General features: G+C 40.2%; 1 protein-coding gene across 1 annotated transcript; it reads left to right on the forward strand.

Annotated features, from left to right (window-relative positions):
* The first annotated feature begins 19 nt into the window (after positions 1-19).
* On the forward strand, positions 20-21,997 carry LOC139621187 (dnaJ homolog subfamily C member 5-like). The gene is made up of 5 exons (XM_071477504.1): positions 20-159; positions 17,194-17,384; positions 17,714-17,927; positions 18,277-18,448; positions 18,720-21,997. Exons 2-5 carry the CDS (start codon positions 17,278-17,280, stop codon positions 18,815-18,817), a joined length of 591 nt encoding a protein of 196 aa, XP_071333605.1. The 5' UTR covers positions 20-159; positions 17,194-17,277; the 3' UTR covers positions 18,818-21,997.
* The last annotated feature ends 481 nt before the right edge of the window (positions 21,998-22,478 follow it).

Below are 22,478 nucleotides of genomic sequence, written 5' to 3' on the forward strand. Positions count from 1 at the left end.
TCGGTCCTCCCCAGTGTAGCTGCTAGCTCCGTGGCTGCTGCGCCGGCTGTTTGAATGGTTTAGCGGCGGAAAGCAAAGCCGAACTGGGATGCGAGAACTGTAAAGCTCGCTTGGCTTAAAAAGAAGAAGAGGAGCCAGACTGCCCGGGGTTGGAAAAAGGTAAGAAAGCGTTACCGTTAGCCGGTGCGCTAACATTAGCCAGCTTTGCTGTCCTTGGATTAGTTAGCGGGCTAAGTGCTAGCTGGCTTATTCAAACCAGGCACATCGCTCCGTGCAGGCGAGGCTCTGGACTGCTAACCAACATGGATGCTGTGTGTGTTCCTTTGATGCGGTGCCTGGAGATTATCCGCTTTAACCACGGTTTGATTCCCGAGCCGACCGGTATTTTCTAGTTCTGTCTCCAGTCACGAACCGAGAGCCGGACATTCCCGTCTGTGAGGGCAGGTGGACGCGGGGTTCGGATCCCGGGGCGTCGTATTGATTATTGTGCGTTGAAACGTGACCGGTGCAGCCAGTCTTGAGTAAAAACAGTGAGAAAATGAGAAGACACCACAGGATAAATCCGGATTTGCAGTCTGTGGCCAAGTGAGGGGTCAATGTGTTTTTGATCTTTGGAAATGTTGGAGACACAGGTGCAACTCTTCCCCTGCAAGTTGATCGATAGCATGTCACCAAAATAGGAAGGCTATTTAAGAAAAAATAGCTAAGTGCTCTAAATTATTTCCATTGTGTTGTTCTTAATGGGACAGTGTCTATTATTGGTTTGCTTACGAGCGAATCTGAAATAGCTGGAATGGAGCTGCTGTCTTTTTCTGTCCTCATGTGATGTGTATATGGAGTGGCAGGTGATATTACAGACCGGTTGACTGTGTGTGGATGTGGAGAGGGCACTCATGTTTATGGCAGAAGATGATATTAACATTTCACAATGAGAACTTTATGACAGAGTTTTGGCTCTGGTCAGACACTTTGGGTTTTTCATTAACTGCAGTTGTAAATCATGAGCATCAGTCCTTTCACCTTTTCATTCTCAGCAGTGACTCTGAACACAGCCCGTCAAAGACTTGTTCTGTAATAATTTCCAGCCAAATCATTTTTTATCATTGGACAGGGATTATTTAAATATACTGCATTTTCTCTATTATGACTATTGAGTTCTTTTGTTGCTATCTATAATTGCAGAATTTAGTGGAACAATCTGATATTGCGATGCTGCTATAGTGTTTTGTATCTGCACAGTGTTGGTATTGGTTGATAATCAGTTTATAAATGGTCAAACATTGCTTACTTTCAGTGTCTGACTAATTGTTGGTTTGTTCTTTTTGTAAATATTGCTCCTGGAGGCATGCTGCCGAATGTAACTGCCAAACTAGCTGGACACTAAAAGCCGAATAAAAACACACTCGACATCACGTTAGAGTAGAGTCAACATCAATAAAGAGCTGAAACACTACAGTCATTTGGCAACTGGACATCACTTTTTCTATTTTAAGACACCATGACCAGTGTTTTGATTAAGATAAGCTTTCTTAAGATAAGTTTTCTTCACAGTTTTCTGCTGTTTCTTTATAGCTAGTAAAGAACAATAATGTCTTAGCATCACCCACTCCTACAGTAGCTGTCCTTGTACAGATACTGTGCAAGGCTTTTTAGAGAATGAATCAATCAATGCATCTCCAGTCATACACACAGGAGAGTATCTGAACAGACATTTTAATTCAGCCTTAGTGAATTCAGGGCCATGATCAGTTATTTAAATGCATTATGTTTTTACCCATAACGTGCTTAAATGATGCATAAATTGCATCAACTTCAAGAAGCGTCCTTTTCCTTTAAACAGTCATATCTGAGTCATTTTCATTTTACGGTCCGTGGAGGAAACATTTTACCAAATCATATTATTTGTCTGCGTAAGCTGGTCTGTGTTAGGGTTGAGTGAAAGGCGTGATGGTGGATGATGTCATCAGTATGAGCTCTGGTACGAGTGGTCATCAGTGACTCACATAAAAGCCAGTCACATCAAATCAGGTTACACCTAGATAACAGAGCAGTAGTAGGTCAGAGAGGGAGATTAAAACCGCAGCCACACTGCAGTTACACTGAAAAGTAAATGTGGTTCAGTTCACTGGTCAGAGCTATGGCTGCAACTAGCACTTGTTTTTATTATCATTATATCTACAATTTAGCTATTTATTGATTTGATTACTTAATTAATGGCTTAGTCTATAACATGTTACAGAAAAGTGAAATGTGTCCCTCACAGTTTCTCAGAGCCCTTGGTGACGCTTCAGATGTCTTGTTTTGTCCAATATTTTATTTGCAATGACCCTAAAAATCCACAAAAGAACCTAAAAAATAGCAGCTTCTGCTCTGTATATAATTTGGAGTTTTAAATTTCCCTTATTCATTATGCCTGTTCTTAACTACTGCAGCTTCATGTAGCTGTGGTGCAGTGTCACAGTTTCCTGTCAGAGTGTCTCTGCTGTGACCCTTGAAAACCTAAAATTATCCCCCAGCTGGGATTCCCACTTTGGCTCACTGGTATTGATATTTGTATCCTCACTCAGGAGGCTGACAGGGTTCATATTCAGTCTCTGACATTAGAATCAAAACAGTTGCAGATGACTGCAGAACCTGAGCTTTACACACAGCCTGATTCATCCTTCACCACATCTTAATGAATGAGAAAGAGGCCAGCCGAGCTTTTTAATTGTATAGTGATATGTTTATATGTTGTTATCTTTCAGTTTTTATTTGATTAAAGTTGCATTTGTTGTATCTTCTAAAGAGAGTCATGCTGCAGGCTCACAGAGGGCTGAACACAGTTCACGGTTGTCTGCTGGGTGAACATTTCATCCATGTTGCACTTCGGGACAAATCCAAATAAGTGACGTCTCAGCAGGTGTCTCCATCAGTTGTCTTCAGGCAAAGTGTCTGCTATGACATCACAAATTAAGACTTGGCATTGTTCTTATCCTTTGTGGTAATTAAACCTGTTAAACATTTCAGTGGGATTAGTTTTGTCTTTTTTTTCATCCCAAGAAAGTGTTTTTGACTGCACTGGGTATGGGCTCACCACTAGGGCTGCAACTAATGATTATTTTCATTATTGATTAATCTGTAGAGTATTTTCTTTATTTATTGATCAACTGTTTTGGCTAAAGAAATTTCAGAAAATATTTCAAAATCATTGTTAGAATTTCCAACAGCCCAATGTCTTCAAGTGCTTCAAATAATCCCACCAACAGTCTGAAAGCAAAAATGTTGTATCATGAAAAACTAGAGATCATCTTGTGATGGGTCACACCAAACGCAATATTGACATTTCCACTTCAGACTACAACTGTCTTCAAACTCCAACTTCATTTTGATCTGAATTACACATCCGTAAAGTTTCATGATTATGTTTCAGTTGTGACGCAAATCTGTCTACAGACAGACAGACGAACAGACACATCAACACATTATTATAGGTTCTCACTACAGTAGCCATTTTCTTCATTATTTCTTGACATTTCATAGACTAGGCAGTTACTTGATCAATTGATAAAATTATTGTCAGATTATCAACAATTATCTGACAGTGATAATACTTTCTATAAACCTAGCTGTGAGGTGAAATGACCCAAAGTCAGATGAATTTTACTTGTCAGTTTGTCATAACTTTAGTCTGTTTAGATATTACAGTTTCTAGAATAGAATAGTTAACAGAGGAGTTTCTGGTAGTACATGTAAAAAGAAAGTGGATTTATTTTCATTATAATCTTATTTTTGTACATTGAAGTCAGTGACTTTATAAATATGTGTAGTATAGTGTCACTTGAGCAGCCATTCATCTTTGCAGGTGTTTCCTACTAAAGAGCTGCTGCTTGATCCTGCTGACATCCAGTTGAGCTTAACTAGGCTAATCTTTCCATTTAACACACGCATGCAGAGACACTAGAAAAGCAAACAGAAAAGCATCTCACCATAAGTAAACAAAATGGTAAAACTGCCCCTGTGGTGTACTGTCTTCAGTTCTCCTAGTCAGAGAAACCACAAATGCCCTGACAGATAAACACGGTTTAGTTTCCCTTTTGAATGAGAGATGGTGGCTGCTGATAGCCCCAGGTCATGAGTCTTGTCATGAGCGTGTCCTCTCGACAGTCCTGTGATCGCAAGTCACACGCGTCTGTCAAATACTACCTTCACTGTCCTCCCTCCTGCAGCTTTCAGTTCCCTTTTTTCTGTCACTCCATCTCTGTCTCCCTCGCTCAGCTTTCTCCCCTCTGTCAGCCTCCATCCTCACCACCCTGACTCCCCCACCCTGTCTTCACTGTCATCCCTCTCCTCCCCCTCTCGGCTTTGACAGTGATTCCATATAGACTTGTTGAGGTAGATCATGGTTGTGCTGCACAGTGTTTTCTTTTAATGAAGTACAGAGTTCCTTAGAGAAAGTAAAAGCACGACAAGAGACGCTGTTAATAATGTTAAGACACGGTTTCTCCAGGGACTCTGTTTGATCAAGATTAGAATATACAGGACTATTTTTAGAAGTGCAGGCTTCACTGTTACACCTGAGCTGAGTGGTACAACAGTCACACTCTTATTGTTGAGCACTGTGCAGGTCTGCCAAGCAGTCAGCTGTTTTTGGGATTTAACCTGAAAACCTTGTTCAAAAAACAACTTTTATTTGTGAATTTCAACAAGTTGAGAATGTCAAAAATATTACATATTATATTACACATAATATTACATATTAGAATTGTATTAAAAAAATTTAATACAAATTTTTGTATTAAAACATTTAAACCCTTTTTTGCTTGATATATGTCTTAAACAATTAGTTGAATTGTTTCCGCACTAAAACAAACCAAACTTTTGCAGATTACAACTTTACAAATTCATTATTTGTGACTGAACACTGTGGCAGTGAGTGGAGACTGTACTCCTTCTGTTTTGAACGTATGGCTTTGCCCAGTGTACCTCAGCAGGTCATTACTGTAATGTGCTGGCATGTGTGTCCATTGAGAAAGCTGATGCATGGATGCTGACAGACAGCTGATTGGACATTAGCTAATGAATTGGATTGGCCTTTTTGCATCACACCATCCCTGTGCCAAGATGCAGAGGCTGATGGGAAGGCAGGCTGTGGAGAGGTGTGTGTGCACGCTCATGTTTGTGTGTGTGTGTGTGTGTGTGTGTGTCTAATTTGTATGCAGGTAACCTTTGCTCTAAATGATGGCCTAGTCTGCACTTTGTGCTCAGTGTGATCATTTGAAGAAGTTAATAATGTAAGATTCATTCTGGTATGATGATTAACCGCTGACTATCACATGACATGATAAGTACCGATTAGTGAACCTGACTTGCAGTTTCACTTTGCAGATGTTTTGCTAACTGAACCAAGAGACTTCCTCAGTTAATTACTGAACAGCAGGTGCTGAAAAGCACTTATTCATTTGTCCTTGGTGACTAGAGAAATCTGTGCCAAATTACCCATAACACTTTGTGTTTTGAGTTCATTATCTGTCATCATGAGGGATGTTTCCAGTCCTAGCAACCCACACCACAGCTTTCTTGGAATAAGGAGATTCCTAGCATCAAGTCCCATCGACATCATGTTCAGTTGACACTAAAGCTGTGGTAAAGAATATGCTGAGTTTATGACCTGCAGTGACCTCTATAGCTGCTTTGGTTTGGTTCATGCTTTTAGCATTTTTGTGACAATCCTCTCTCAGTTTTTTTAATCTTTGCTCTGGCACAGAAGGTGATGTCATTATTTTAAATCTCACCTGTTAATCTCAGGTTGGTTCAGTTGTTTCCAACCAGGGGAGCTGCCGTCAGTGAACACAACACCAGAGCTTTTTGAGACATGGAGAAAGTTGATCCAGAGTATTAGAAATGTCTCTGAAGTTTACTCTGGAAGTCAACAATGAATGAAGAATGCTCACATGCACCAGTGACCAGTGTCCTGGCCTGCATGTGTGTGCCAGCTGTATTTACTGAGGCCACATTACTGTGTGTGTGTGTGTGTGTGTGTGTGTGTGTGTGTGTGTGTGTGTGTGTGTGTGTGTGTGTGTGTGTGTGTGTGTGTGTGTGTGTGTGTGTGTGTGTGTGTAACCTGATCTCAGTGAATGAATGTGGAGCTGCCCACTCTCACAATCAGTAACAGTTTGTCTGTTTGTTTGAGTTTGTTTTACATTTTACTGGACATCATGTGAGTTGTGGTGATAACAAAATCATATGAATTTGTTATGTACTTTTTCTTTTAACTGAAACATTTCCTCAGCTTCTAATTTTTCTTCTTCTTCTTTGTTAGCTAAAACAGGTGGATCTTAGTATTAATTCCCTCATTATTTAATCATCATTGGAGTTATAATATGTCTCTTATCTCTGTCTTTCTCTCTCTGATTCCAGCTCTTTAATATTAATGATAATTGTGATCATTAAGCAGCTAACACGAGGTCTGTGAGTAAATCAAAGATTCAATCTGGAGTTTGTCAAATCATTTTTGCTCCTTTACAAAAGCCATATTCTTAAGTGCAGAGATAAGTTGAGGTCAGATTCCCAGAAGACCACTTAGAGAAAAATATCTGAGCAGTGAGAAAGGAGCTGGGGAGGATGAGTGTGTGTCAGTCAGTGTTTCTTTATTAATACTATATGATGTAGGAAATTGAACCTATACCTGTTTTTCTTTTAAAGTAGTGTCTGTCTTTAAGTAGAGTTATAGGCCACAGCGGCTTTAAGAAGCAGATTTTTGATGTGTGGCAAAATGTTTCAGGAGATGCAGTAATTCAATATGAAATGGTCTCCATGTAAAAATCTAGCCTCTAAATGAGGCTAAATGGGGAAGTGAGGAGGAAAAGGAGAAGGAAACTGCAAGAAAAACCAAAATTACACTTGAAGCAGAGATGGTGTTTGGGAACAAGCAGAAAGAGAAGAGAGATGGAAAAGAAACAAGAGAAATGGAAAGAAATGAACGTGGGAAGAGGAGGAGAGGAAAAAAACTATAAGCTGAGAACGAGGAAAGAGGGGAAGACATGGTGTGACACGGTAATGAGGAAGTGATGATGAAGGTGTAGAGCAGAACTCTTCCTGCTCTACACCTTCATCAGAGGAGGAGGAGGAGGTGTGAGGAAGGTGTGAGGGAGGCGGGAATGATGGATGTGAAGGAAAAACAACACTGAAATCCTACGTCAGCAGATGTTTAGTATATTTCATGATGCAGGGAGTTTAAACTTGATCTGTCTTAAGATGAATTGGTTAATTGATTAGTTCATTGACAAAAAATTGAATCAACAGCTATTTTAATAATGAGTCAATAACTTTTGTAATATTTTGAGCAAAAATACCAAATATTTACTAGTTCCAGCTTCTTGTGTTTGTCTGTATTCCTTTGTCTGAAGCGACAGTAACTAAATGTCTTTGGACTGAAGCAGTGATGTGACATCACTAAGCTGATGGAAACAGGGCAACCAATACTCATTATTTTTGTTATTGATAAACCTGCTGATATTTCTTGATTAATTGTTATGTCTCTAAAGTGTCTGAAAAATGTGAGAAACACAAATTACAATAGTTTTCAGGAGCCTACGTTGATATATTTAAATGGCTGGTTTTGTTGAGCCAAGAGTCCAAAACCCAAAGATATTTAATCATAAATGATGAAGAAAAGCATGAAACCCTCACATCTGAGAGGCTGGAATGAGCAAATATGTGGTATTTTTGCATGCAATGGCAAAATCAATCAGCAAATTCTTTTGATAATTGATAAACATTTCAAGTGATTTTTTAAGAAATGTCAAAATGTTGATGGTTCTAGGTTTTCAGACATGAGAGTGTGTTGTGTGCTGCAGACAGATGTTCATTGAAAGAAAGACACAGCTGGGGGTGTGTGCACGTGTAGTGTCCACAGCTTGGATATGAATTCAAGAATTCAGAATGCTCCTCCAGGTGTGATTGTGGACTGTGACGAGCAGCAGCCCAGTTTGTTGTTCTGTGTTTTAAATGTAAAGTATGAAAACTTCTGTGTGCAGGAGTCAGCAAAAGAGATGGAGAGTTTGGGAGGGTAACATCCTCCCTGCATAATTTAAATTCCATTTGCACTTTTGGTTTTTCATTTTGTCACAGTACAACATGAGGCTGGCTGTGTGTGTGTGTGTGTGTGTGTGTGTGTGTAGACAGCAGCTGGTGGCTTGTGTAGTCAATAATACTGACTAATGATTCATGTCTTCCCCATGAAGCAGCACTAAGGGAAACAGAACAGTTCAGAATAAATGAGAGCAGGATCTGAAAACTGCTGTTTAATTGTCTCAGTCCAGTCTGTGTAAATGTAGCGTGAAGCATTACACACACTGTTGTAACTACTTTTAGACACAGCAGACTTTCTGAGGTAAAATAAAAAATCCTATCCTATCCTACTTAAATTGGATTTGTGTTAATTCAGGGCTCCAGATCACAGGCCACCTCCCGTGCAGCTGTGTGTGCTGTGACCCCTCCACACTGCAGTGTAGTGGACCCTGTGGAAAACAACAGTAAGCATTCAGAAAGGCGGCTCTGAAAGTCAACAAAAGCAGGAAGAGTCGCAACTATTTGTTAAAACATTTACAATGGCTGCATGTTGCTGTTGTGCAGCATGTGTGTTTTATTCCGCCTGACTCCTCTTTTGTTTAAAAAAAGTTGGTGTTTGGTTGTTTGTTTTTAAAGGCGGCAAAAGAAGAACCAACAAACCAATCATCAGCATGGAGCCACAGCAGTGGCAGAGAGAGGGTCTTCAATAGATTAAAAGATTGTTCCGAAGGTGGAACTTCCTCTGGGAACCTTTTTTGACCTATGACTCAGTGCCTGTTAAAATTAGGGCTGAACAACATCCAAAAAAATCATATTGTGATTATTTTGGCAGATACTGTGATTGCGATATGAGTCATGATTATAGTGGGAACGGTTCATTTTTCCATTTCATTTTCACTGGGGAAAAAAACAACAAAAATAATGACGATGATGTGAATTCTGTCGGGTCTTGTACCAAACAAGCTTGATCACTGGATCCGTGAACCACAACTTGACAAAATGGGCATGTTTTAAATGAGGGATTCCTCATGTTGATTTTTCTACTTCCTGGGCCTGAAGTGTAGCGTCATTTAAAACAAGACACAAAACTTTTAGCCTGTGACTTCCTGTTAGATTCACAAAACAGTTTGAAACAGTGGATCTGGGTGTTGTTAGGGAAGAGCTTTGTTGGGTGTGTTTGGTGAACCTTCCCTGGATAAACAGAGGTTTAATACTAAAAATGAGGACACACACAAACATACACACACACTTATCCCCTGAGGAATGGGATTTACCAGGGATCTCCTGTTTACTTGTGTTTATACTGTTCACTGCAGTATGAGCAGTCATTCCATTGATACAATATTTGTGTAGTTCAGTTGTGGCAAAACCAAGATCTGATCATTTATGATTAAATGCTTAAATACACGTCTTACTGTACATGGAGCTACATACTTGTATCAGAGTAAAGCACAGAGAATATATAATTATACCCTGAATTCATGAATGTATTTCTGCACATTTTCACTGTGCACACATTGAGCTCAACATTTCTGACTTTACTCATCACCACAGTCGCCACACTTCTCTCTCAAACCCTCCAATTCTGAGATACAAACATGTTCTAAAGTCACTGTTATGTAACAATTATCTGTCGATTTTGAGATAGTGACACTTTGTTGCTCACAGGAAGTGACTTATCAGAGCGTTTAAGACGTGACATGCACACTGTTTCATAAACAGCGAAGAGAAAACTGTTTATTCTGACAGATCTGAGCCATCACCACCAAAAGACCTTTGGCTTTCCTTTTTGTATAATACATGGGCTGCAGTTTACTGTTCTTATGTTATCTCTTAGTGTGTGTGTGTGTGTGTGTGTGGAGTGAGAGCTCCTTTTAAGCTGACAACAGGATCTCTGGCCTATTTTCTCAGTCTCCCTCATACATACAATATAGGAGTGACGGAGGAAAAACTGCCTTAAAAACTGCACAAACAAATGCATCAATGGTGACTATGACTTCACACACACACCATGATATAACATAATACTCCCCTGTTATTTGGCTGGTGAAATGTATTTATGACAGGAGACCTGCTGATTTGAGTCCCAGTAAAGGGAAGTGAGTCAGTCGCTCATCCTTCTCCCTCTTTAATCTCTATTCATGTCTTCAGCAAAACTCTCAACTTCTCCAATAAAAGCTGCTGCGAGTCTCCAGAGACCAGTTCACTGTGTCAGAGCTGCTCGTCAGGCTTCGAGTCAGCACGTTATACAGATCAGCTGTGAACACTTTTGATTTCTGATGCACCACTTCTTCTGTGGTGTAACCCAGTCTGGGCTGGAAAGCGCCCAGTTGTGAGTGTTACATTCATGCGTGGAGAATATTATTTCATTTTCATTTCATTTCTTCTGTATTAAAGTCTTGGTTTGTCACTCTCTGTGGGTGAATGGTGACTACAAAATACCACAATGTAGATCTAAAATCAGCTTTCTCTATAAAGAGCTGTCAACTTTGAAACACGTTACCAATTGAAAACAAATTAAATTCATTTACAACAAAGGATGAGTACTAAAGCAAACCAGAGCTGCACCCATTTGTAGGTAACTGTATCGTATTGTTTGACTATTTCCCTGTTTGTGTGTCTGTTGTTGTCTCTTTTTACACTGTACATCAGTTTATTTTTAGCTCATTGTTTGATGTTATGAATTATTTTGTCTGTTTGTTTTGTGTTGTTTTTGCTGTTGTCTCTTCTTAGACTGTACATCACAATCAGTGCATTTCAATATAGTATACTCTGAAACTTTAATTACACTGTACATGTAAAAGCCCAAGCGATAGACGAGAGTTGAAAATTAGCACCGGCTATAAACTCTCTGTGCAACACATCAGTTTCACTCTTTGATTAGGATCTGTGTTTAACTGCATCGCCACTACTGAATAAATAATAGGTTTTATCTGAAAATCTGCACCGGTGTGACCTGACAGTGACTGATTGAACCTCATGTTGTTTAAAATAAATTCCCTGTGCTTTGGTTTGTTTTTGCAGTGAGGATGATTTGTTGCATCGTGTCGCAGTGGTGTTATCTTAACGTTTCTACTATGTTCAGTTCTCTGCTTCCTTGTGAGAGGACTCGTGCACACACTAAACTGTGCAGCTGCAAAGTCAAGAGCTATAAACACACACACACACACTCAGTGTTGTTATTCAAGCAGACATGAAGTCACAGAGAAGTGTACAGACAGCAGCATCTCTGGCAGCTGTTCAGATGTTCACAGGCTGTTTGATTATGCAGGGTTTGTTATGGAGACGATGCTAACCGCTTGCAGAACACAGTTACAAGAACAAAGTGAGTGATGCTCACACACCGACGTGTCTTTCTGCCTTGGTTCTGGACCCTTTTAGTAAAGCACGTTGACGTTAGACATGCAGGAGGGACAGGAGATGCCTGAAGGTCTCTGGTCTTCAGTTGTGAGTTATTCAGATGCAAAGATGATGCTGAGTTGTTGCAGGTTTTGTTCTAGGCCACACTGATGTTTGCTTCTTCTGTAAGGGTGCTGCGCTCTCTATGTGATTATCTACTATCTCAGGTCTATAGATTTTTTTTCCTTTGCTTGTCGTTGTTACCAGTTTACTTGTTTTTTCTTCCTTTTGAATGTTGGATGAGAAGAATCTGAGGGTTTCTGGGCTGCTCAGGAACTGATTGGAACGAAGACTGTGATTTGTGCTTAAGTGCTGCGACCTGTTTTTAATTTAGTGTCACAAAAAACCCTGTTATGGCACCGACACAGCAAATTAAAATGAAAATGTTTAAGAGGGAAATCATACATGTACACAAATCAATAAGCAGGACTGATGTATGATTTTTTCACTTTGAACTTTTCAGGTATATAATTTGCTGGATTAACTATAAACCTTTTCTGAATAGATTTTCTGGAAATATTACTCTATAATAATTTGTTCAATCAACATTTTTGGTGCTGATTCACAAGGAATTAAGGATGAACTGATTAGATTCTGGTGCTCAAAAGTCAAGGTCATGGTGACCTCACAAAATACGGTTTTGGCCATAATTCAAGACTTCACACAGCAATTATGACAAAATTTCACTCAAATGGTTGATATTTTATATGATTGTGGATAAACTGGGATGTAACCTGGAACTTGTCTGAGTGGCGGAGGCAAACAACCATGAGGAGGTAATTCTAGCTTAAAGCAAAAATGCCAAATATTCTCTGGTGTTTACATCTGTGTTTATCCAGATAAAACAAGAGATTAATTGATAATTAAAACTGATTGTTAGTTTCAGCCCTGAGGGTGAAATCTGTGTAAAGTAACGTCTATTGTAGCAGAGGTTTTATTTAGTCTGAGGATTTGTGTGGTGTTGAATGGAACAAATACAGACCTGCAGCAGAGTCAGTTTCTCCACTGTAGTTCAGACTAAAGAGAAACCAAAGCAGACGAGCCTCGACCAGAGATAATATCAAGTAAAAACAGATGTGGCACTCGGGTGTGGAGGCTCATCTTGAATCTCACCCTCACACTGTGAGACTCGGACCATATGGTGTCATCCTCGTTACAGGTGTGTCAATTCTCTTCGCCCTGTTTGTTCCTGTGAATCTGACTCTCAGCTCATTCAACAAGACACAATCTCACTGGCTGCTCAGGTGGGTTTAGACTCACTGTGGTGGTTGGCTGTGATTATTCACCACACACACACACACATACCTAAACCTAATTCTAACCATAACTCTAAAACCAAGTCTTAACCCTCAACATGTGATTTGAAGGTGTCTCAAAAAGTGAGGACCGGCCAAAATGTCCTCACTTTCCCAAAATGTCCTCAGTCTGTTAGTAAAATACTTTTTTTGGTCCTTACTATGTAGCAAGTACAAGTACACACACACACACACACACACACACACACACACACACACACACACACACACACTAGAACTCTCTCTCTCTCGGTTCATAATCCCTGGTGTATGGATGAATCGTCCTCATTGGTTAATCCCAGTCAGGTGGGAGGTTTATCTGTGTTGTGACTGGTTAATCCGAGGCACAGTGGTGGGCGGGATTTAGGGAGGTGTTAAATCGATGTGTTGTCAGCTGTGTCGTTGTCGAGGCATTGTAGAGTTGCTATGGCAATAGCGGCCATCTGGTGCCATGTAGGGCTTTAGAGAGACTAATGGCTGCCACACAGAATGAGGACTTTTGTTTTAATTTCAAAGTTGTTTTTTTGTCCAGTGAATAGGACGTGTTCCGCATTTTGTGTAGAGTGTGTTTGTTCATGGTGTGTTTCTCTTTACAGTCAGTCTTAATCCACACTGTGCATTATTCAATCCTTTGTGTGTTCAAGATTATCATCATGCGTGTTTGGCTAACGAGCCACAATCTGCTGAAGTTCACCTCCTCCCACACGCACACGCACACGCACACACGCACGCACGCACGCTTCTGTGTGGCTGATATTATTGGCTGATTATAGTTTATTAAAAATGGGTAATTGATTAATTGATTCGTCAACCAACAGAACATAAATTGGCAACTATTTTGATTATAGATTAATCATTATATTTATTTTCTTCTTGTCTTACATTTGACCTACAGTTGAAAAAAAACCTTGGAAGTTGTGATGGAGTTCCTCAGTATTTGTTGATATTTTATAGATGAATCGGAGAGTAACTGAGACATTTAACAATTATGAAAATAATCCTTAGTTGCAGCCCTGTAGTGGATGGACTGTTTGCCTGCTGAGTACAAAGCCTCCTCAATACTTAAATTACTGGAGTGTTTTTTCATATGAGATTTTTTTAAGCTCTAAAAATTGATATTTGCCTCAAAACTCCTCCATTGGTCAGAAACCACAATGTTAAGTCACCCATACGTTTCTAAAGTGTTGAATTTGGCTTTATCACTTGCCATAGTGATTTTCTATCAAGGAACTGGACTCAGATCAGTCACATTTGGCCGATGGGAGGAAGCCGTGGTGGAAATGAAGTTGAGTGAACAAGCAGCAACTATCAAGACAAACACGTCAAAACATCCAGTGCTTCACCATAAACAATCATATCTTTTTTAAGCGTGCTTACTAAAAGTCATATACATAATTATCATTATCATTATTGTAATTATCATGTAAATAGTAAATAGAGAAAAAAATAACTGAAAATTTCCTAAAGCCCAAGATGACGTCTTCACATATTCAGTTTATGATCATGTCAGATGCAGATTAATTTCCTGATCAACTGATCTGTTCAGCTCCAATAAATAAATGAATGACATGAACTCTGGGACGAAAGATCACCGGGAACAGCTCAGTGGAGTTGAGCAGTGAGTAAAGTTAGAGCAAATTGGGTTAGTTCACAGCTGGACAGCAGAAATCAGGGGGCGGGACTGAAATCAAACCGTGCAGTTTAACCACTAAACCTCCACAATACCCTGAGCATATTGGTTTTATTACACTAGCCTCCTAATAAACGGTGTCACGCCACACATTACATTTTATTACATGTGTACAGCTCTGTGATGGGAGCCGTGGTAGAATATATGTGCATGAATCATAGTGTGATGATTGCTCATCGTAGAGGTGTAGATCTGATGTGAGGACGTTGTGCAGCTTATTCTCCTGTCGTTAATTTAAGTCTACAGTCTGGTTTAGTGCCTGTGAGGGTGAATTGGCTTAGTGTGGTCTGTAAGCCTGCTGCTAACCCCCGTACACCTGCTGTCTGGCTGGGTTATACCAGCCAGGGTTAGTCCCCGCTCAGTTCAAAGGTCAGGGAGTGGATTTCCTGCAGGATTCAGAAACCTGGAGTCTGTTCCTTTTTTTACATAAATATCAAATCTACAAATAAATAACCCAAGTTTAACATTGAATCCACCCGTTCTGCAAACATTCACATGCAGCCTCATCAGCTCACTTCCTGCCTGAAGCCGGTTTGTTATTGTTGTCGATGGGTGTGTGAGTTTGTTAGTGTGTTGTGGTCTGGTTGAATTAGCTTATCATGATTCCTGTTCTACATAAACCATGTTGCCCCACAGGAGGTTCGTGCTGATTTTCATTATGTCTTTGCTGTGTGAGCTGCAGAACGCAGGATCAATCCACCACACTCCCTCACACTCCTACTTTTATTTAACCAATGATTTAACAGTAACATTAATATTACACAGCTCGACCTTAACCTTTAAATGTACCAATATTATAAAAGAGTGCAGCGGCCTGGTTACTGCACTAGATATCCTGCATTCCTGTTGTGTTAGAAATGAAACTACCAGGATCTAAAGACTGAACGACAGCAGGTAATAAGTTACTGACGACAGTGACCTTTGAGACAACAATGAACCAATTAAATGAAAAGAACAAGATTTCTATTCAACACTGATTAACCAGCCTATTGTCATTTATGTAGTAAATATTATCTACACACCAACACATTTAGCAAAATCATTTCATCAAGAGTAATGACTTGAATTAATTCAGTCATTAAACAGGTTTTAAAATCTTACTCAATTGTGTTTTTTTGCTGCGTAATCACTCAACGTACTTTTACAGAAGTTACTGTGGTTATGAAAGCAGCAGCAGGAGCAGCTTCACAGACACTTATTGTCACAGTGATACTCAACATTTCCTCCATCAGTTCTGCAGATAAAGAAAGACAACGTCATCATTTCATTTACGTTTCATCCTCAATAGAAATATGTTTGATGTCTTTCTACGGATTCAGGAGTAAAATAACAGCTGACGTGGTGGAGAAGGTTAAGTGTGAACTCTGACCTCAGGGTCCTGTGTGACAGGATATTTTTGGAGTTCAGGTTTATACTTTATTGTGTATGCCTGTTGTGGAGTCTTCCCTGGGAAACATGAGCAAGCTTTCATTATCAACAGTTCTGTATTTTAGGCCTGCAACTATTTTTCAAGTCATAAAACGACAATAAATATTCAAAAATTCTGTGTGATAATTTTCACCCAAAGATATTTAGTTTATTCTTGTGCGACAAAGAAAAGCATCAAATCCTCATATCTGTGAGACCTGAAACCACAAATATTTGTATATTAACTCATTGTTGTAGCTCGACTGTGTTTGTTGATGCTCGATTCTGTATGTGAAGCTGCAATGGGTTACATATTTCAGTGGAAGCTAATTATCTTTGAGTTTGCGACGATTAAACACACAGCTGCAGCCAAGTCGTCATCTGACCATAAACACTCAGTAAATAAATGTGTTTTATTCTGTCTTTAATGCTCTCTTATTTCCTTGTATCCTTGTATGTTTTTCCTTTATTATTAAAGCCATGTCTGTACCTTCACACAGCAGCTGCTCTCATGCAGTCCTGAGTAAACACTCCTGACTAAAGCTGTTCTACAGTTCTCCTCGTGTCCCTGTGAAAAATGCTCAGCCCTGGTTTTGTTCCCATCTGAGCCTCTAAAACCAGGAAGTAAAGACAGTGTTCACTGTAATCAGCAGCAGTGATACTGGGCGTCTGTGCCTGAAGGTCTGATAAGGTGTCTGGAGACCAGATGAGAGAACAGTGATGGGTTTTGTCCATCACACAGCGAAAGGTCCCTCGACATTGAAGTAGAGTAACTGAATTTAGGACTGAAATGATCAGTGGATTTATTGATACTCAGGAGACAGAAAATTCAATTCTCTATTTTGGTAATTGATTCATAGTTTAAATAATTTATCAAGTAAAAATGCCTCTCAGTCTCTGTTCAAGATGACATAATGTGTCATTATGACATAATGACACATGATATCGGAAGACGTCACCTCGGCCTCTGGGAAACTGTTTTTATAGACCAAATAATCAGTTAATCGAGAAAATGATTTGCAGATTAATTGATAAATTAATAATGGAAATATTTTTTTCTTTGTGGCCCTGCTGTTTAAACAAACTACATTTGTGAAATGTTCAGATTTTTGGACAGTCTTTCTGACATTTTGTTGATAAAATGATTAATCGATTAATCAGGAGTCAGTAATTAATATAACAGCTGCATTCCTCTGTGTAATTGTCTTATTAATTAGTCATTTAATTTATTTATTTATTTATTTTTATAATTTTTTTTTTTTGGAAAAATGTGTGGAATTAGTTTTGATTTGAACCTCTGGCTCATCAGCTGCTTTGTCCTTTCTTCTTTTTCCTCTTTCTGCCTGACAGGTGAGCGAGAGAGAGAGAGAGAGAGAGAGAGTGCAAAAGAGTGAGTGAGAGAGCAAGCAAAAGAGAGAGAGAGCGAGAGAGGCCATGGAGCAGCAGAGACAGAGGGCTCTCTCCACATCAGGAGAATCACTGTACGCCGTGCTGGGAGTCGATAAGAACGCCACGACAGAGGACATCAAGAAATGTTACAGGTATGATCCACCGCACCAGCCCCACAATGAGGGGAGGGACGCCATCTTTATGACTGGCATCCACTAGAGGGCGTCAGAGGCCTGTGACCAAAGTGGTGAAATGGATCCTGGAATAAACAGAAGTTCATGTTTAAATGAAGAGTTGTAAATAAGTTTTAAAGATGTAAACTGTTGATACGGTTCCTGTATTATATCAGAGGGTCTGTGGTGATTTTCAGTACTTGAATGTTTCTGAATCTGACGGCAGGAACGCTCTAGGGGCTCATTACATAAACGTATCCAGGTGTCTGTTTGAGTCTCAATCCTCCGCTCCCTCTTTCCTTTCACAGGAAACTGGCATTGAAGTTCCACCCAGACAAGAACCCAGACAACCCAGAGGCGGCCGAGAAGTTTAAGGAAATCAACAACGCCCACTCCATACTGGCGGACGCCACCAAGAAGAACATCTACGACAAATACGGCTCTCTGGGGCTCTATGTGGCCGAGCAGTTTGGAGAGGAGAACGTCAACACCTACTTCGTTCTGTCCAGCTGGTGGGCGAAGGTAGGAGGGACCGAACAGGACCAGCTGGCTGTGCTACGACCGTGCACTCGGGAATCAGACATCAACAGTAGAATATTTTCTAAAGAATCTTAGGACAAGTGAATATTAATATTGTCAACATAAGCCTGCAGGCTACGGCTGCAGCTTTATTATTAATTTTATCAGCTGCATCAAACTGATTTCCTTTAATATATTTTCATGCATTGATAAAAGGAATTCATTAAATTCCGACGACACTGACAATGTGGAACTGGTTCTTGATTCCCATCCCTGTTCCTGTGCCTCTGCTCTGTCTAATCTCTCTCTCTCTCTCTCTCTCTCTCTCTCTCTCCATCCATCCATCCCACAGGCCTTGTTCGTCTTCTGCTGTCTGGCCACAGGTTGTTATTTCTGCTGTTGCCTGTGTTGCTGCTGTAACTGTTGCTGTGGTAAATGTAAACCTCGGCCGCCCATGGACCAGGAGCCCGAGTTCTACGTGTCCCCCGAAGACCTGGAGGCCCAGATGACCGCTGACGAGAGAGGTGAGGGTTGGGGGGGGCCTGGGTTACGTCTCATTAAACTCTGCATCTGTCAGCAAGCTTTTAAAGATGTTGTTTATTCTTGGTGGACAAGAGCTTAATCTGGAAATGCAGCCTAAAGTAATGCAAAGACACCTGTGCAGTGGACTGGGAATAAATCCACTTGGCTTTATACCAATGTGTTAAGTTTTTAAGTCTCCTTTTATATTTTATTCTCTGTGATTGGTCCGTTCTGGTTCACATACTTTTTGATATGTGTGTGTTTTCTCCCCAGATGGCGGTGAGCCCATCGTGATGCAGCCATCCTCAGCCACAGAAACCACCCAGCTCACCTCCGATGCCCACCAAAGCTACAGGACCGACGCATACTGAACACACACACACACACACACACACACACACACACACACACACACACACACACACACACACACTCAGCCCAAACCTGACGGTTATTCCACAGTTACACTATCAACCAATAACACATGGCTCCACCACAATCACAGGACTGATACACACACACACACACACACACACACAAAACACCTTCTTGTCAGTTCATCCGCTGCAGTAATTATTAATACAAAACACACACACCAGCAAACATAAAAACATCACTCTGACAGTTCAGCCCCAACCTTCCTCTCTCTGAATTTCAAATGGAGGCAGAAAGAGGAGAAAGGAAGTGAAAGAGGAGGAGAGAAAAATAAAGTGAACAGTTCTTTAACACTGGTTAGACCGAACAACAAACCGGAGGGAGTCTGTGTGAGCTTCTTCTACCCAAACACAATCAGCAGCTCGACAGGGACACACCAGCTGTCTCACAGCAGGGCAGGATTAAGGTTTCAGTAACGTTACAAGCTTTTTTTTTTTTTTTGGATTCAGTTTTTACAGTGTGAAGAAAAAGCCTGAAAGTTGCTGAACCTCAGCACAAACACTAAAAGCTTCAGCTGACGTCTGGAGTTTGAGTGACACAGTAAATTTAACAGCGATGCTTCTGTCATGTGAAACAAAGTGTGTCGTAGTCGATTCAGGCGCAAAATTTTCTCTCTTGATATTTACTTGTCTTTAGTTTGTTGTTGTGAGCAGCAGCACGGTCCTGAGGAAGACGTCTGTGGGGATGTTGAGGAGGAAGGTGGATGTTTCTGCTCTGTTGTTCTCAGAATGAAGGAAGCCATGATGGGAACTGGACTTTTCTGTGTCTGTAGCTTTAGAACCCAGTTTATGCTCTGCACGTCGGTGTCATCAGCTGCCTGTTTTCTGACACAGCGAGTTTTTAACTGAATACCTTGACTGGTAAATTCCTTGTGTTTATTGTTGCAGTCGTCGTTTTCTGCTGCCTGAGAAAGACACTGATTGTCTCTCTACACCGGCTGGAAGTGGGTCAGTGATCCCGTCTATATGTTCTATGAGGAGCTGATAGGACTGGCTGGGGGTGGAGGTGTTTATTTGTCCTCAGTACCCTTATGAACATGACCCCCCCTCGGTATGGAGAGGGCAGCTCACACTTCAACAGGTGCCGCACCGGCATCGACTCCCCCTCACTCACTCCTCTTAAATCAAAGAAAAAGTGTGGTCTCCATTCTGAAGGATGAGCTTCAGGTTTTCACGAGCCTCCGGGAGAGTTGGAAGGAGATTCCTAAAGATTGGAACTGATTCTGGTTGATGAATATTTGCATGCAGCCACCTCTTAGCATGTCAGCTCTCCCAGTCATCCACTGCAGCATTAACCAGAAGAAGTTTCAGATTCTTCTGGAAACTCTGCAGCTGCTGGGACTGAATCTTAACCATCTCCTGCACGTGTGACCATGACCGGACAGATAGCTGAAAATCAACACCAGCCCACAGTCGAGCGAAACTGCGAGAGGTTCACTGACACTGTGTGTTTTTCTGCGCCGTCACAGAACATCCTGGGCCTGTTAAAGTCTCGTGGTCTTATTATTTAATGACAGAGTGATCACACTGCTTCAGCTTCACGTTACTTGTTATTAACACTTCTCCCATGTGGATTCACTGCGATCCTCCTCCTCTTCCTCACTTCCTCTCTCCTCTCCTCCTTCACTTGTGTTCACTTTTCCTTCCACGTGTGAAGGACCGAGCTCCCGGCTTCCCGTTTAAAGCTGTGTGTGCGGCGGGAGCCACAGAGTCCAGTGTTACCAGTATATAACCGTATATTAGTGACCTTTTGCTGTCACCCAGATGAACACACACACACACACACACACTCACTGATGGAGCCCCGTTTTTGTTTGTTTTTAGTTTTCAATTTGTTTTGTGAGAAAGTAAAAATGCTGTACGTCGTGTGAACTGTATGTTTAGATTTCACTGTATTTTCTTTCAGTTGGTCAGAAATTTGAACCTTTTTTTTTCTGTCCATCTGTAGATTTGCGTTTCATTGTTTGTTTTTTTTCCTTATTTATGTGAATGAAGGGAGGATATCGATATCCAAAGTCTTACTTGTTCGTGTGGCAGCAGTTTGGTGGATGACTTAATTCTCCAAGCAAATGAAAAGCAGTTTACATCAGACTGATTAGTTAGAGTACGATTTACCAGAATAACACTTTTTTTTGTAGTTGGTCTTTATTTGTGACACACGAGTTTCACTCTTGCTCTGCTATAGTAGAAAACACAGGAACTTTGTGGTTGTTTGTGTCAACTGTTTCATTTTTGTAAGAAAAAAAACATTTTAAAAAAACTTACACCTAGATCCAACCAGACATGCTAATTCCTCAATCAAACACACGCTCATTATGTGTTTATACATATCATGAGAAAGTGCAATAAGAGCTCAACAAGTCTCCTCCTCCAGCTCTGGACTTCCAATTGATATTTTTAAAGATTTCAGGAAATCTGCAGGTTCATAAAAAAACATGAGCTCAGTTTTAGGCCAGAAAGAAGAATGAGATCAAGTTATGAGATGTCTTCACCATCAAACCCCCAAAACTTTTTTTTATATCAGAGTCAACACATTTTCTGAGCTGGTTTTCTCTTTGTTTCTGTTGATATTTCCAGTCTTTTAAAGGGTTTTTATGAAACCTGCAGATGCTCTGTTTTAACCAAATTAATGTGTCATGTGATCACTGACCACTGAAATGTCACGTTGTTAAATTCTTAATTTCTTTCTGTCATTTTTTTTCCTCCACTGACCAAACATGCAACAGCGTCTGAGTGAGTGCAGCGTCATGTCGAGAAACTTCCATCGTTAGATCCAAACAGTGACATAAATAACAAGAACGGATGCGTGAATATAGCAACCAGATGATAATAATATTGAAGCATTATTTTATTTATTTTATTTTTCTTATCTTTTTAACAATTGATTAACAATTAGCTGGTATGTCAAGGGGATGTATAGAATTTTAGATGTGAGCCGTTTTGACAGTGACTGAATGGCAGACCTGCTGTATATACACGCAGTGGCACAGTACATAGAGATGTAGAGGATTTCTGTTTTTAGCATGGACTAATAATGTTTCCGTCTGTCAGGCAGACGTTTGGGTAAATTAAGTAACTGATGTACTGTTGTAAAATAAATGTTTCTGATGCTTCAGAGCCTCTTTTCTCTTTTTTTTTTGATTGTATGTATGAAAATGTGGGTATGTGCGTAGTACATGTAGCTCAGCTTTATCCCATGAAATGTTCAGTTGTTCAGTTGAATATAATCTGCACAACTGTAATAATAAATGTTATGCGACTACTGATATCAGCCAAAAGAAGAGATTTAAGATTTATAACAAGAAAAGAAGGAGAGCAGCTCCCTATGGGACGCCGCGTGCACCTCATCAGTTCAATATATATTATATATATATTTCATATGATTAAGACTTAAAGCAAGTCTTCATATCTACGTTCTAGTGTGTTACAGTCAGTTTATCAAATGTAAAGTGTTTGTAAATACTGATGAGAGGTGTTAAAGAAAAATGGAAGACCAGCAGAATAACCAGGTTACACTGTGAGGTTCATGTGGTAAAGATTAGACAATATGAAAGAGGTGTGTGTGTGTGTGTGTGTGTGTGTGTGTGTGTGTGTGTGT

Source organism: Trachinotus anak, unplaced genomic scaffold (assembly GCF_046630095.1).
Source record: "Trachinotus anak isolate AG129_WGS33_773 ecotype Australia unplaced genomic scaffold, CSIRO_AGI_Tana_v1 ptg000004l, whole genome shotgun sequence".
In the NCBI taxonomy this organism is placed as follows: Eukaryota; Metazoa; Chordata; class Actinopteri; order Carangiformes; family Carangidae; genus Trachinotus; species Trachinotus anak.

Coding starts and splice junctions, on each gene's coding strand:
- LOC139621187 (XM_071477504.1), top strand. CDS start 17,278: ATGGAGCAGCAGAGACAGAGGGCTCTCTCCACATCAGGAGAATCACTG. Junction 17,385..17,713: donor GACATCAAGAAATGTTACAG/GTATGATCCACC, acceptor TTCCTTTCACAG/GAAACTGGCATTGAAGTTCC. Junction 17,928..18,276: donor TGTCCAGCTGGTGGGCGAAG/GTAGGAGGGACC, acceptor TCCATCCCACAG/GCCTTGTTCGTCTTCTGCTG.